This window comes from Cetorhinus maximus, chromosome 25 (assembly GCF_964194155.1).
Source record: "Cetorhinus maximus chromosome 25, sCetMax3.hap1.1, whole genome shotgun sequence".
Taxonomy (NCBI): domain Eukaryota; kingdom Metazoa; phylum Chordata; class Chondrichthyes; order Lamniformes; family Cetorhinidae; genus Cetorhinus; species Cetorhinus maximus.
The window spans coordinates 26,497,785-26,514,070 of NC_135903.1; the positions used below are offsets into that span (position 1 = coordinate 26,497,785).

A 16,286-nucleotide genomic window follows, 5' to 3' on the forward strand; every position below is an offset into this window, starting at 1 on the left:
TATGCTATTTGCCTTAACCACTCCATGTTGCAGAGAGTTCCAAATTCTCACAAATCTGATTAAAGTACTTTGTAATGAATTCTTTATTGGAGTTATTAGTGACTATTTTATATTTACAGCCCCTAGTTATGGACTCCAACACAAGTGGAAATATCCTTTCTATCTATCCTATCTAATCCCTTCATAATTTTATAGAGTTCTGTTAGGCAACCTCCCTGTCTTGTCTTTCTGAGGTAAAAGAGCCCTTGCATGTCCATCTTTCCTGATAGTTGTAGCCTCTCAGTTCTGATATCATTTTCATAATATTTCTTTGCACTTTCCATGCCTTTTCTACAGTATTGAGACCAGAACTGTGCAAAATACTCTCAAGTGCTGCAAAAGGATCTGTATAAGTTTAAAACAAAAACAAAAATAAAAATACCTGGAAAAACTCAGCAGGTCTGACAGCATCTGCGGAGAGGAACACAGTTAACGTTTCAAGTCCGTATGACTCTTCAACAGAACTAAGGAACTATAAGTTTAACATTTTCTTGCTTTTGACCAAGAACTCTCTTGTTTTTCTTCAAATAATGCCATGGCATCTTTTATCGGAGAGGGCAGAAGAATCCTCAATTTAACATTTCCCTTAGTACCTCACTGAAGTATCAGCCTTAATGACAAATACTATTTTTTTTTTCCTTTGGAGTATGCACTCTTTACCTGTAACACATAGTGCTTTTTCAATCCATCACAAATAAACACCTTTTCTCCAGAAGATTGATGCACTCCCTAGTCATTAAATGCTTGTTGTTACACTTTCGCTATCTTGATGCTTTTGTCCAGAACTGTAACTTTTTGAAAATTGTCCAGGTATGCCTGTAGGTAAAAAGCAGGACAAACCCAACCTGGCCATTTACTGCCCATCAGTCCATTGTACACATCTTCTGATGATGCATTTGTCGCATTTAGTTAGTCCACCCAATATGGTGCTTTTCTTTAGTCTCTAACAATGCTTTCTAATTGTTTTTTAAAATTATTTGAAGAAATAGAGATCAGGTTTTAAAAGCTTTATCCAGGTAAAATGTATATGGAGTGCTTTTAAAAGAAGCTGCCTTATGTGCCAAACAGCAAGTGATAGACAGAGCTAAGCGATTCCACAACCAAAGGATGAGACCTAAGCTCTGCAATCCGGCTGCATCCAGTTGTGAATGGTGGTGGATAATTAAACAACTCACTGGAGAAGGAGGCACCACAAATATCCCCATCCACAATGATGGAGAAACCCAACATATCACTGCAAAAGATGAAGCATTTGCAACAATCTTCAGCCAGAAGTGCCGAGTAGATGGTCCATCTTGGCCTCCTCTCGAGGTCCCCAGCATCATAGATGCCAGTCGTCAGCCAATTCACTTCACTCCATATGATATCAAGAAACAGCTGAAGGCACTGGATCCTGCAAAGGCTATGAGCTTTGACAATATCCCGACAATAGTACTAAAGACTTATGTCCCAGAACTTGTTGTGCCTCTAGCCAAGCTGTTCCAGTACAGGTATAGTAGTGGCATCTACCTGGCAATGTGGAAAATTGTCCAGGTATGCCTGTAGGTAAAAAGCAGGACAAACCCAACCTGGCCATTTACTGCCCATCAGTCCATTCTCAATCATAAGTAAAGTGATAGAAGGGGTCATCAACAGTGCTATCAAGCAGCACTTGCTTAGCCATAACCTGGTCCCCGACACCCAGTTTAGGCTCCGCCAGGGTAACTCAGATTTCGACCTCATTACAGCCTTGTTCAAACATGGGCAAAAGAGCTGAACTACAGAGGTGAGGTGAGAGTGACTGCCCTTGGCATCAAGGCAGCATTTGACCGAGTGTGGCATCAAGGAGCCCTAGCTAAACTGGAGTCAGTGGGAATCGAGGGAAAACTCTCCGCTGGTTGGAATCATACCTAGCAAAAAAGATGGTTGCGGTTATTGGAGGTCAATCATCCCAGGACATCACTGCAGGAGCTCCTCAGGGTAGTGTCCGAGGCCCAACTAACTTCAGCTGCTTCATCAATAATCTTTGTTCCATCATAAGTTCAGAAGTGGGGATGTTCACTGATGATTGAACAATGTTCAGCACCATTCACGACTCCTCAGATACTAAAGCAACCCATGTCCAAATGCAGCAAGACCTGGACAATGTCCAGGCTTGGGCTGACAAGTGGCAATAAACATTCGTGCCACACAAGTGCCAGGCAATGACCATCTCCAACAAGAGCTCTTTTACCATCGCCCCTTGACATGCAATGGCATTACCATCGCTCTATACCACACTATCAACATCTTGGTGGTTACCATTCACCAGAAACTGAACTGGACTAGCCATATGAATACCATGGCTGCGAGAGCAAATCAGAGGCTAGGAATTCTGTGGTGAGTAACTCACCACCTGACTCCCCAAAACCTGTCCACCACCTACAAGGCACATGTCAGGACTGTGATGGAATACTCTCCACTTGCTTGGGTGAGTGCAGCTCCAACAACATTCAGGAAACTTGACACCATCCAGGACAAAGCAGCCCTCTTGATTGGCACCCCATCCAGAAACATTCACTCTCTCCACCACTGACAAACTGTGGTAGCAGTGTGTACCATCTACATGATGCACTGTAGAACCTCACCAAGGCTGCTTAGGTAGCACCTTCCAAACCCACAACTGTTACCACCTCGAAGGACAAGGGCAGCAGACACATGGGAACACCACCACCTGGAAGTTCCCCTCCAAGCCACTCACCAACCTGACATGGAAATATATCGCCATTCCTTCACTGTCGCTGAGTCAAAATCCTGGAAAGCCCTCCCTGACAGCGTTGTGGGTGTACCTACACCACATGGACTGCAGAGGTTCAGGACGGCAGCTCACCACTATCTTCTCAAGGGCAATTAGGGGTGGGCAATAAATGCTGGCCTAGCCAGCAAAACCCACATCCCGTAAATGAATTTTTTAAAATGAGGTTAATCTGTGGGCAGAGTTTAATTTGCCCCCAGGAGCCCGCTGGGAGGCAGGGGGTGGTGTCGTACAATGAGATGGGAAGGCACAGGGCGAAAAGTCAGTCACCTTCCTGACTCGACCTGATTAAGTGAGGGGTGAGGAAGGACAAAGGTGGCCTCCCTGCCCAGAGGCCAATTGAGACCCTTAATTGGCTGACCCGCTGAAAGAGCCCTCCCTTCCCTCCGCAACAACCACCACCCTTGCCTTGACAGGGCCTGGCTGAGTGGCCCAGGTGAGCCCGCTTCACTCAGGTGTGCTGCTGGAACTGAAGAGTTCTCAACCCCCTGATTGGCCAGCAGTTCTTGGAGACAGAATCTTCATCTTTAAAGTCACAGGAACCCTGATGTTAGGCAGTTAACTGCCTGATTCACGTTTAATACTATCGGGGATCCTGACAATATCCGTGACGATGTTGCCATTAGCTTTCCGCCAGTGGAGAGGGCCACTGCTGTGGACATTATATTAAGCCCCGTGTGTGCATCTGAGAGAAAAAAAGTGGACCCATTCCAAATGTAATATTGTATTCATTGCATACCCCTAGCTTTTGCTTACATTCAAATCAGAAACATTCTAACTTTTCAATGGAGAACTTAAGTTGTGTTTCTCTTTTGCACAGAATCATAGTTGCTGTCCTTTTGAAGAAGGTTGCTGAATAATCAGTGAGTTGGGTTTTCAACAAAAAAATTCCAATATAAGCTGCTATTTTTGAAAACTTCAAAAGCACTAAGTAGGGAGTCAAAGAGACTAAGCTTGATATTTCCCCATGACCCATTTATGTGGACAGTTTCATAACCAGTGCTATTTTGGCACAAAACCCCCAAGATTGTATGAGTACCAAGATGACAACATCAGAATCTCATTTAAGTGTCACAGTTAGGAAACTGACAGATACTTCTGATACCAGAGGAAAATCCAACCAAGAAATTATTGACAGCAATTTGGCATAAACTATTGCAACTCATATTTCTGACCAGGTACAGACACTTTACACCCATTTATTGTGCATATCCCATGATCAAATCTACTCTACTGTGTCCAGAAATTGTAAAAATGTTGCTTTGTTTGCTAAAGTATGTTCTGTTTCTCACACAGCAGTTGAAGTTAAATCCTCCCTGCCTGTGACTATGCAGACTGCTACCCCAGTTGACCTGAGGACAGACCCCAGAATCCCAATCCCAACTGTGGACCCTCTTCTTCGCGAGCAGCAGTTACAGCATGAACTGCTGATGCTTAAGCAGCAGCAACAGATCCAGAAGCAGCTGTTATTTGCTGAGTTCCAGAAACAGCATGAACACCTGACAAGACAGCATGAGGTTCAGATTCAGGAACACCTAAAGGTACTTCCCATAGTTTGTGCATTAATATGAGATTAGAACCTCATAACACTAACTGTTAAGCTCCACCCTTCACTTGAACACTGACTGATATGCATCCCTGTTGGATGTTATTTCCCAGAATAATACGTAAAGCACAAGCAAGAAAGTTCTGTATAATGTTTCCCATACCACTCCTCATTAGTCTCGCACATGGAATGATTTACATTGAGACTGATGAAGTGTTAACATAACAAATTGTGAAATAACGTTACTCTTGTAGTGAAAATTATCATAAAACTATTTACTATTATTGGCCCTTTTATCTTAATTATTCTTAGATATGGTTTATTTGATTATTCTTCAGCTCACTACTTTTGTCAATTTGCCATTTTTTTTCCTAAACATTATTGACTTGTGATTCAGATTCTAAAATGTTTTGCACTCAGTTTGCTTCACAGACTTGGGTATATAAATTTGCAGTAACAGAAGAAGTTAATTGTGCATTAACATTATCATTGCATCAAGTGTGTAATTGTACTTCAACATTTTGCATAGTAAAGGAAGCTACACTTTGCAAGTGTGCATTTTTTGATAATGCAGTCAGTTGGGAGTGAAGAAGTTTATTTTATGATAGCTAATTTTTTATTGCTACTCAGTGTCAGGCAATTATAACTTTCCCCATTTAGGTTCTTCTACATTCCTAGTACCACTCCAAAGCCTGCAGTAATCTCAGTATGATTTTAAAAAGTGTATTTTTATGAATTTAAACCATTTAGAGATCCAAAATTCATTACTTTGATAGCAATTCTTTGATCTCTCCATATAGTAAAAAATAAGCTTACTTTACTCTGGATACTCTGTGATATTCTTTGCAACAAAATAGTTGGCAAATTGAGCAACTAATGTTTTAGATGGACATAAACCCAATTAAGAATTTTGAGTTTAGGCTGTTGTTAGTTTGACTCCTGAATTAAGTTCTTTTTATGATGGTAAATGAGATGCAGGGTGCTTTTTAAAAAAAATATCTGAATGTAGCCAGATGTCACATTCTTTATAAATAGAGCTGTTTAATGATGTGAGTAGTGACAAAGTGGTGAGATTGCATTGTTAGTTGTGCCCAGAAGTGCAACTTTTAATATTTTAATGTTTAACCTTGCTAGAAAAGCTTTTTGTATAAGAAGTATAATATCCGCCACCATACAAATATTCCTCGGCAGCAGCTGAGTTTTTTGACCATGTTATTCCAGACATTGAGCTAACCATGTATAATTTCACTTCAATGTATTCTGAATAAGTTGGTGGTAGTGTGAGTGTTTGGAAGCTTACTTGTAATAGATATATTAAATTTTGTGAAGTATTATTATGTGCTTCCTGTTTACCTGGTTCTCTGTGTCATTTGTGCAAGCAACAACAGGAGATCCTAGCAGTGAAGCGTCAGCAAGAATTGGAACAGCAACGCAAGCTTGAACAGCAACGACATGAAGAGTTGGAGAAGCAGAGACTGGAGCAGCAGTTGCTTATGCTTCGAAACAAAGAGAAAGGCAAGGAAAGTAAGGAAGCTATATGTGAATGCGAGCTTTTGCTAAATCAAAAGCTGCCCCCCATTCAGCTCTTTCAATTCTAAGAGTTTGGGGTGGAAAACCTCTGAAAAGGACCTATTATAACAGCAAGACAGTTTACTTCTGAGACAGGTATTTCAGTTGTACTGACGTAGCAGTCTGAGAAACACTGCAGCTGATTTGAAGCTAATCAAACCTTGGAGTATTTCGCAATGTGCTACATCAAAAAAGGAATACTATTACTTCATTCAACAAATCTCAAAGCCCACCCAAATATATAATAAATTTATAAGTAAATATATTGCAATGGTAATTTGTCTGTCTTTGCCTAAAATGTTCATATTTTTCCTTCCCGTCCTTGGTTCTGTATTGCAGTATTCTGAGTGGGGGGTGGGGGGAGGGTTGTGGCGGTGGGGCTGTGCATGGGGAGGAAGACAAATAAGCTAATTTTGGTATTCGGGTAGTATTCCTCTTAATTTGGCAATGAGGAGGCACATAAGAGTGCTCTGAGATAACTCGCTCTAATTTATCCTTCGCTTCCATTTGCTCTGCACTTCCTTCTGATGTTGCAAACAAGATAAAAAAAACTTGCACAGGGAAACACTACCTCTGCTTTTTTGAAAAATTTCTGAATGATTTCTTTGTTAAAACATTCCATTTTTCAAACTCGTAGAGTTTATGATGTAGAATAATGCAATTTTAAAATAATGTTTTTAATTGTCCTGTATTTAATGTCTAAAATCCAAAATGATTTTTGATTGAGTTTGATAAACTATACAGTAAAATAGTTTGTGAAAATTCATATTAAACTGGGAATCAAACTAATGCAGGTCTCAATTTCAGCCATGGCAGGAAGGAAAAATTACAAAAATAATATGCGAAATCTATTAAAATGTTCTTTGATTAAATTTGATCAGCATTGATTAGTAAAACTGGCATAATATTCAATGTGCTAAGAATGTTTCAATTGACTATTACTGCATACCAAAATGTATTTGTTGTAGACTCTGTATTCTCATGTATGCTATCTTTCTACTCTTCAGGTGCAATAGCTAGTACAGAGGTCAAATTAAAACTTCAGGAATTCTTACTAAGTAAAACTGCTTCGAAGGATTCTGTGACCAGTGGATTGAATCATTCCCTCCCTCAGCACCCCAAAAGCTGGTACTATATGTGCATATTCGTACTATAGGTTACGCCTGCTATACATGTGATAACTTAATAGCTTTTATGCCGTCTTACTCTGTTTTTACACGGAATTTAAAAATGTTCTGGCAAAGATCTCAAGAAAGATTTAGCAGAATCTATCCTTAATTTGACTGTATAGGCTTCATTGCGACACACTCAGGGTGATGTGATGGTGGAGTAGCTCTTCAAGTATCATGATAAAGTAATCCATTACAACTGTAATCGAGTAAAGCTGTCCCCTCTAGGTGTATTTTTCTAAGTAGCACTTCTGCACCCTTACATTAAGAATGGAGAAAATTAATCCAAGAAAGAAATAAAAAGTTACATAATAGATTGACATGTGACCACAAGACCAATGCAGGTGGGAAAGGCCATTCGGCTCATCTTAGTTTACCTGCTCAGAAAGACTCTATAGTCCCTAGTTATCTAATTGTTGAATGATTCCAGGGTTTTTGCCTCCACTATGCTACCTGAAGGTCCATTCTGTATGTAATCACTCTTTTAATTAAGAATTTCTGACTTAAATTTGTCCCCTTCTCTTACTCGTTCCAGATCTACTTTTTCTGTGCCATTTGCTTTCCTACTCTCCTTTAAGGATCACTGCTCAGATGCTGAAGTTTGCACTGTGGCATTTAAGTTTATTTATCTTCACAATGTGGAAGAATATTTTAGTATCTCAAACCTTTTTCATACATTAAGAAAATTAGTTTTAGTAAGTGTTTATAGAAACAGATCTTGAGTCTGACAGAAAATATAAAAGCAAAATGCAGTGGATGCTGGAAATCTGAAACAAAAACAGAAAATGCTGGAAAAACTCAGCAGGTCTAGCAGCATCTGTGGGGAGAGAAACTGAGTTAGTGTTTCGAGCCTGTATGACCCTCCTTCTGAGCTAAAGAGAAGCAGAAATGTGATGAAATTTATACTGTTTAAGGTGGGCAGAGCAGGTGAAGCTGGAGAGAAGGCCAGCAATAGCTGGGGACAAAGGAGAGATTGACAAAGATGTCATGAACAAAAGGACAAAGGGAGTATTAATGGTGCTCCTAATGCGGTCTCTTCTACGTTGGGGAGACCAAATGCAGTCTGGGTGACCACTTTGCGGAACACCTTCGGTCTGTCCGCAAGCATGACCCAGACCTTCCTGTTGCTTGCCATTTCAACACACCATCCTGCTCTCATGCCCACATGTCCGTCCTTGGCCTGCTGCAATGTTCCAGTGAAGCCCAACGCAAACTGGAGGAACAGCATCTCATCTTCGTTCAACAATTTCAGACCATGAACTGTCTTCTCTATTCTCACCCTTTTTATTATCCCCCCTTTTTCTACATTCATTTTTTAAATCCACTTATTTTTATTAATTTATTCATTGTTTTATCACCCTTTTATCCCATTTTCTATCCTTTTATCCCCACCACCACCCCTCCTCCCACCTCACCCCCAAAAGAGCCATCTGTTACTTGTTCCATGTTGTGCTTTCACACAGTGCTTACCCTTGGTCAGCTATTATCATGTCCTGCTTTCTTACCTTAATGTCAGTATCAGCACCTTTTTTAGCCCTTACCACTACCATTAACACTCTTTGTTCTTTTGTTCATGACATCTTTGTCAGTCTCTCCTTTGTCCCCACCTATTGCTGGCCTTCTATCCAGCTTCACCTGCTCCACCCACCTTAAACAGTATAAATTTAATCACATTTCTACTTCTCTTTAGCTCTGAGGAAGGGTCATACAGACTCGATACGTTAACCCTGTTTCTCTCCCCACGGATGCTGCTAGACCTGAGTTTTCCAGCATTTTCTGTTTTTGTGACAGAAAATATATGTTACTTATTCCTGTATATCTCATTCTGTCCAAAGAAATCCTGCTCTTTTTCTCACCTATTTTTCTCTTGCCAGTTTTCTTTCTGCCTTTCCAGACTCCTGACAGTCCCACATGCTCTCTCATACTTCACCAAATGGACATTTATCTGCCTGTTTGATTCTGAATGCCTGTAGGTTATTTTAACCATAGGAGTCATAGAAAGTGAGTTCAACTCAAGGGCTTTAATGGCAGTTGTAGTTTGCTTAATAAAAACAGAATTACCTGGAAAAACTCAGCAGGTCTGACAGCATCGGTGGAGAAGAAATCAGTTAACGTTTCGAGCCTTCACAGCCCTTCGGCCTTGCCGAAGGGCCGTGAAGGCTCGAAACGTTAACTGATTTCTTCTCCACCGATGCTGCCAGACCTGCTGAGTTTTTCCAGGTAATTCTGTTTTTGTTTTGGATTTCCAGCATCCGCAGTAGCTTTTAGCTTTTTGTTTTTATCTCGTAGTTTCCTTAATGTTAGTCTCGTTGATAATTGAACTGGGTATCTTCCTGCTCTCAGTAGCTCACTAGATAAGGTTGATGAACCACCTTTAAGAGAGCCCAATACACTTGTAAGTGCCTTCAACCTTAGTAAAGTGCCATTATATTACTGTGTTTTAAATAGGGATTTGAATTTGAGTTGATTGGGATATCAGTGGTTAAGTTTAAATTATTTTCTATCTGTCTGAGGCTATGCAGCTTGTTCATGTAATGAACCTTAGGCTGATGAAGAAGATCACCATGCAAGGTGTTCAGCTGGAAGAAGTATTAAAGCATCTGACATTTATTTAGGAGTCAATTTGTCATTGCATGAACACATCACAAAATATAATCTGATTTGCACTGACACTTGTTACCTTCAATGTTATGTATGCCCAGCTTTTGTTACACATAGATCTGCTTGCCAAAAAAAACTGTCCTTGCATTAGAAATTGCTTGAATCAGAAATTCAACATTCAACTAACCAACAATTGATTGGAAAAATTCTTGCACAGGCGCAGTGTCTCCTTTTAAGTCTAGTAGGTCAGAAAGCAGTAAATTTCTGAAAATTATGGGGCAACCATTAGGTAGACTTTTCACTTAGACAATCCCATCTTTGCTTCTATCAGTCTTGTAGATTGGAACTTAATAGAATCTTGTCTTTTTCAGTTTATGGGGAAAAAACCTAAAAGCCATAGCAGACTTGACTTTCAACATATTCCACCAATGTAGATCAGTAATCACATCAATGGAATGTTGAAATACAAAGCCAAATTTGTAGAAGGCAAGACAGAGGAAATAAGAATTAAACTGTATCATGCTTTGATCGGACAACACCTTTAGTAATCACAGAGACACAATGGAAATGTGCAAGTATTGGAGGCAGTGCAGGGAAAAGAGATCTGAGGTTGAACCAGACTGTATGCAACCTTGGTGTCATATTTGACTCTAATGTGAGTTATCAGCTACATATCCATACCACAGCTTAGACTGCTGATCCTTATCTTCGTAATATCATCAGCTCTATCCTGGCCCAGCTTATCTGCTGCTCAAACCCTCATCCATAACTTTCATGTTTCTAGACTTGACTATTCCATTGTACTCATGGCCTGCCTTCCACATTTTACTCTTTGTAAACTTGGGATCATCCAAACCTCTGCTACTTATGTCTTTAACTGCACTGAATCCTATTCATCCATCACCCCCTGTAACCACTGACCTGCATTGGCTGCTGGTTAAACAACAACTTAATTTTAAAATTCTTATCCATATTTTGAAACCCTTCCATTGCCTCACACCTCCTCATCTCTGTAATCTCCTCTGATTAGAGATTAATCCTCTGAGATATTTGCATCTAATCCTAGCCTCTGGAGCATTACTGGTTTTCATTGCTCCATCATTGAAGGCCACACCTTCAGCTGCCAATTTTTTATTAGTTCTTCGGATGTGAGCATCGTTGGCAAGGCCAGCCCTAATTTCCCTTGAGAAGGTGTTGGTGGGCCACCCTCTTGAGCTGCTGCAATCCATCTAGTTTAGACACACCAACACTGCTATTGTGAAGGAAGCTCAAGGTTTTTGACACAGCAATAGTGAAGGAATGGCAATGTAGTTCCAAGTCAGGAAGTTGTGTGGCTTGAAGAGGAAATTGCTGGAGATGTTCCCCTGCATCTTGCCCATGGCCTTCTAGATGGTAAAGGTCACGGGTTTGGAAGGTGTTGTCGAAGAAGGCTTGTCGAGTTGCTGCAGTGCATCTTGTATTTGATGGGGGGAGTGAATGTTTAAGTGGGTGGGCAGGACGCGGATCAAGCGGCCTGCTTTGTCGTGGATGGTATCGAGTTTCTTAAGTTTTTTTTTTGTTCATTCATGGGATGTTGATGTTACTTATTGCCCATCCCTAATTGTCCTTGAGAAGGTAGTAGTGAGCTTCCTTCTTGAACTGCTGCAGTCCATTTGGTGTAGGCACACCCACAATGCTATTGGGAAGGAAATGTTGTTGGAGAAGCACTCATTCCTGGCAAGTGGCCATCGTGCCCCTGACCTGTGCCTTGGCGATGGTGGATAGGCTTTTGGGGTGTCAGGAGGTGAGTTACCCTCTGCATAATTCCCAGCCTCTGACCTGCTCTTGTAGCCTTAGGGCAGAATTTTGCCCTTGGCGTGGGTGCAGGCGGTCGGGAAGCCGCCCGCGATTGGCAGCACACCGCGATTTCACGCTGGCGGGCTAATTAAGGCTCACCCAGCATGATACACGAGCAGCAGCGCTGAGGGCTGCCAGTGAGGTGGGGAGGGGGGGTGGGGGAAGAGGGTGAGTGGGCCGAGCGTGAACTTCGTGCATGCGCACGACTGAGCACTGCATAATTTCCCTGAGGCATGGAGCTGCCTCAGGGTAATGAAGAGATATTTTTAAAAATAATAAAGAACAAAAAATGTAATAAAACATGTCCCCTATTTAACTCTGTCACATGAGCAGGGACATGTTTTGAATGAAAAGATAAAGTTTTTATTTTATTTTTATTTGCTTTTGGAAACCTCATCCCGCCCGTGGATGAGGTTTCCAAAAAAATGCAAAGGCCGCTTGGCTTTTTCGCCTGCCCATCAACCGTTAGTTTGGATGGGCAGCGGAAAATTTACGTTAATTGCTAACTTAATGGCCTTAACAGGTCTTTTAATTGTTGGCGGGTGCACCGACCCAACTACCACACAACTGCGCGTTGACATTGGCACGCTTAGTCGACATCAACGCGTGTCATTCACACTCGAGCGGGTCGGGCGCGCGACCACCCACCGAGCAAAACTTTCTGCCCGTAGTATTTATATAGTTAGTCCAGTTAAGTTTCTGGTCAAAGGTAACCCCCAGGATGATGATGATAGGGGATACGATGATGTTAATACTGTTAAACATCATGAGGAGGTGGTTAGATTCTATCTTGTTGGAGATAGTCATTGCCTGGCAGTAAGGTGGCAAATAAGATTCACGCCACACATCAGCCCAAAACAGAACGTTGAACAGGTGTTTGTGCATATGGACCTGGACTGCTTCAGTATCTGAGAAGTCAAGAATGTTACTGAGCATTGTGCAATCATCAGCAAAATCCCCATTCCTGAGCTTATGATGGAGAGAGCATGATTGGTGACATAGCTGACGATGGTTGTACTTAGGACGCTACCCTAAGGAATTCCTTCCGCTATGCCCTCATGACTCCAACCAGTGGAGAGTTTCCCCCTCCCCACCAATTGCCATTGACTTCAATTTTGCTACGGCTTCTTGATGCCTCAGTCAGTAAAATCCTGCCCTGATGTCAGGGACAGTCACTCTCACCTTACCTCTGGAATTCAACCCTTTTGTCCATGTTTGGACCAAGGCCGTAATGAGGTCAGGAGACAAGTGGCCATGCGGAACTCAAACTGAGCACCGGTGAGCACTGAGTAAATGCTGCTTGATAGCACTGTTGATGATACTGTCCATAACACTTGACGTTTGAGAGTAGACTGATGGGGTAGTAATTAGCCGGATTGTGTTTGTCCTGCTTTTTGTGGACAGGACCTGGGCAATTTTCCACATTGTCAGGAGATACCTGTTCTGTAGCTGTAATGCAACAGCTTGGCTTGGGATGCCACTGGCTCTAGAGCACAAGTCTTCAGCACTACTGCCTTTTTCTGTATCCAGTGCCTTCAGCTGTTTCTTGATATCTCATGGAGTGAATCAAAGTGGCTGAAGACTGGGATCTGAGAAGCTGTGAACCTCCAGGAGGAGGCTGAGATGGATCAACCACTGGACACTTCTGGCTGAATATGGTTGCAAATGCTTCAGTCTTGTCTTTTGCACTGACTTGCTGGACTCCCATATCTTTGAGGATGAGGATATTTATGGAGTCTCTTTTTCTGGTTAGTTGTTTAATTGTCCACTACCATTCGCAGCTGCATGTGGTGATACTGTGGAGCTTTGATCTGATCCATTGGTTGTGGGATTGCTTAGCTCTGTCTCTCGCATGCTTCTTCTGCTATTCAGCATGCATGTCATCCTGCATTATAACTTCACCAAGTTGGCACCTCATTTTTAGGTATGCCTGCTTACTTCTGGCATGCTCTTTTTCCTTAGTGAAACAAGATTGATTCCCTGACTCGATAGTAATGGTAGAGTGAGGGCATGCCAGGTCATGAGACTTCATAGGGTCCAGAGTCAATGTTGAGGACTCCCAAAGCAACCCCCTCCTCACTGTATACCACTGACTCTCACCTCTGCTAGGTGTGTCCTGCCACTGAGACAGGACATACCCAGGTATAGTGATGGAGGAGTATGAGACTTTGGCTGTAATGAATGATTTGTTGTTTTTGACTATGTTAGACTGTTGCTTGTCTAGTCTGTGGGACAGCTCTTCCAATTTTGGCATAAGACCCAGATGTTAGTAAGGAGGATTTGGCAGAGTTGACTGGGCAGTCTGTGCTGTTGTTGTTTCCAGTGCCAGGGTTGATGTTGGATGGTCTTTCTTTTTGACTTTTCTGTCAAGGTTTGGTACAACTGAGTGGGTTGTTAGGCCATTTCAAAGGGCAGATAAAAGTAAACCACATTGCTGTGGGTCTGGGATCACATGTAGGCCAGACCAGGTAAGGACGGAAGATTTCCTTCCCTAAAGGGCATTAAAGAACCAGATGGAGTTTTACGACAATCCAATAATTTCATGGCTACCATTACTGAGACCAACTTTTCATTCCAGGTTTTTTAATTCATTGAATTTAAATTCTGCTAGCTGCTATGGATTTGTAATCTTGCCCCCACAGACTTAGCCTGGGCCTCTGGATTTCTAGTCCAGTAACATTACCACTACGTCACTATCCCTCTAAGCTAGGATTCCCTTCCTGAACTTCCCTTTTCCTCCTTTAAGATGCTCCTTAAAATCTACCTCTTTTATCAAGTTTTTTGCCATCTGCCCAAATATTGCCCTATGAGGCTCAGTTTCAAATGTTGTTCTATAATGCTGCTGTGAAGTGGCTTAGGATGTTTTATTATGTTGAAGGCAATATACAAATACAAGTTGTAGTATTTTTTGCATTATGAGGAAGACCTAGAGAAACTTAAACTTTCCATCCTCGAGAGGATATTTCTAAGAATGATCTTATTAAAAAGTATATGAGGTAGTAAACAGCATGGAAAAACTATATCTGAAAGATGAGGATAAAAGGCCACAGGTTCAAGTAGTAAATAGCAAATTTCAGACTGATATCAGGAATTTTATTTTCATGTAGTGTGTAACTAACAATGAATGAACTGGATTCAGTAGTGGAGACAAAAAGCTTGGAATAATTTAGGAACTATGTGGATGCTGCACTGAATTTAGAATAATTCTGAATGGATAATCTAAAATGGGAAAACAGCCTTGTTGCGCAGTGGGTAGCGTCCCTGCCTCTGAACCAGAAGCTCCAGTTCAAGTCCCACTCCAGGACTTGAGGGCCAAAAAAGGTGTGTTCATAATACGGCCAAACAAGTTGAATATTAACTTGTAAATCCTTCTAAAATACGCCAATGGCAGTGGTAAGAGTGGGCGAGATTCCTGCTCAACCACATGATGGAAAGAAATTGAAGCCTCTGCCATCACGATCCATAGCTCCAGGGCTACAACATGCATATAAAACTGTATGTTGCCAAAGAAACTCGGACTCCTTGGGGAAACGATTGGCTACGTTGGCTGGACAGCCAGTATGGATCAAGTTGGTGCCAACAACACAGGGCTCGGTCCCCATTCCAGCTGGGGTGGATTTGGGACCTCTCTCCTTGCCCTACCTGTGGTGGTGGTCATGGCACTGTGGGTCGGACAGAACTCAAGAAGAAGAAACTAAAATAGATCAAATGACTTTCCCCACCTGTAATTATCCTCTGAATTTAGCTCTATTGAAATACATTGTATTGAAATTCATTTATGGAATAAATTTGCTTTTTAAGTACATTTAGCAGCCTTTACCTATTTCTATGTGCGCACAAAATGCACTGTTATAAGTACAGCTGTATTAACGTAGTTTTCTCTTGATTCTACCAGGGGAGCCCACCATGCATCACTGGACCAGAGCTCCCCACCCCAGAGTACAACTCCTCCCACCTACAAAGTCCCACTGCTGGGATCATATGATGGAAAAGATGATTTTCCACTCCGAAAAACTGGTGAGCATATAATAGATTTATTTTTAAACCACTTGTAACAGCTGAAAAGTAAATGCCCAGTTTAATAGAGCCATGGGGAATAATGTTATAGTATGATGTTGAAACTCATGTCAAGTCTGAGTCAGCTAAAAACCATAAACATTTTTTCAATCCATTTTGGACTCAGTTGTTCCATATCTATACCTAGATACAAATAAATAAATAAAATTAATTATCTGATATTTTTACATCAATTTAATGATTTTTCCCATATGCATGCAGGCATCGAACAGTGCCAAATTGTTAGGGAAGATATATTATAATCAGCAGTGATGTACAACAGAGGTGATATGTTGAAAACAGAAACCCACGCAAAGGACTCATGGTTTGAAAGTTCAAATTGCCACCATTGTCAAGTGAAAATGCTGAAATGCTAGTGCCCTATTTTCACTTCTAACCTAGGAAAATTGATTTTATTTTAAAATCAACGCCATAGCATATAAATGCTGCTTTGACCGTTCTAGGAGGATGGTTGTGTCTGGTGCTGTAACTTGTAACTCAATATCTTGCTTCTACCACAAAAGGGAATCTGGGGTTAGATATTAAACTGGTAGTCTGATAATTTTTCACCCTAGAAAAATGAATCTGCTCTATTCTAATTTAATCCCCTTCGGTATAAAATTAAATAAATACTGTTGGTCCTCGGTTAAAATTCATTGGTGATAAAGGTTGCAGGCCATTGGCATTTTATCCGGTG

The 16,286-nt window shown here is 41.4% G+C and overlaps 1 protein-coding gene across 14 annotated transcripts in view; it reads left to right on the plus strand.

Annotated features, from left to right (window-relative positions):
- The window catches only part of hdac5 (histone deacetylase 5), a 357,484-nt gene that overhangs the window by 207,363 nt on the left and 133,835 nt on the right, over positions 1 to 16,286 (plus strand). For 13 of the 14 annotated variants that reach the window (XM_078529648.1, XM_078529650.1, XM_078529647.1 and 10 more), the window contains 4 exons: positions 4,109 to 4,353; positions 5,738 to 5,882; positions 6,935 to 7,055; positions 15,429 to 15,550. In XM_078529648.1, coding sequence (XP_078385774.1) covers positions 4,109 to 4,353; positions 5,738 to 5,882; positions 6,935 to 7,055; positions 15,429 to 15,550 — 633 coding nt within the window. The remainder of the gene's footprint in view (positions 1 to 4,108; positions 4,354 to 5,737; positions 5,883 to 6,934; positions 7,056 to 15,428; positions 15,551 to 16,286) is intronic. The other variant, XM_078529646.1, reaches the window with a different exon arrangement.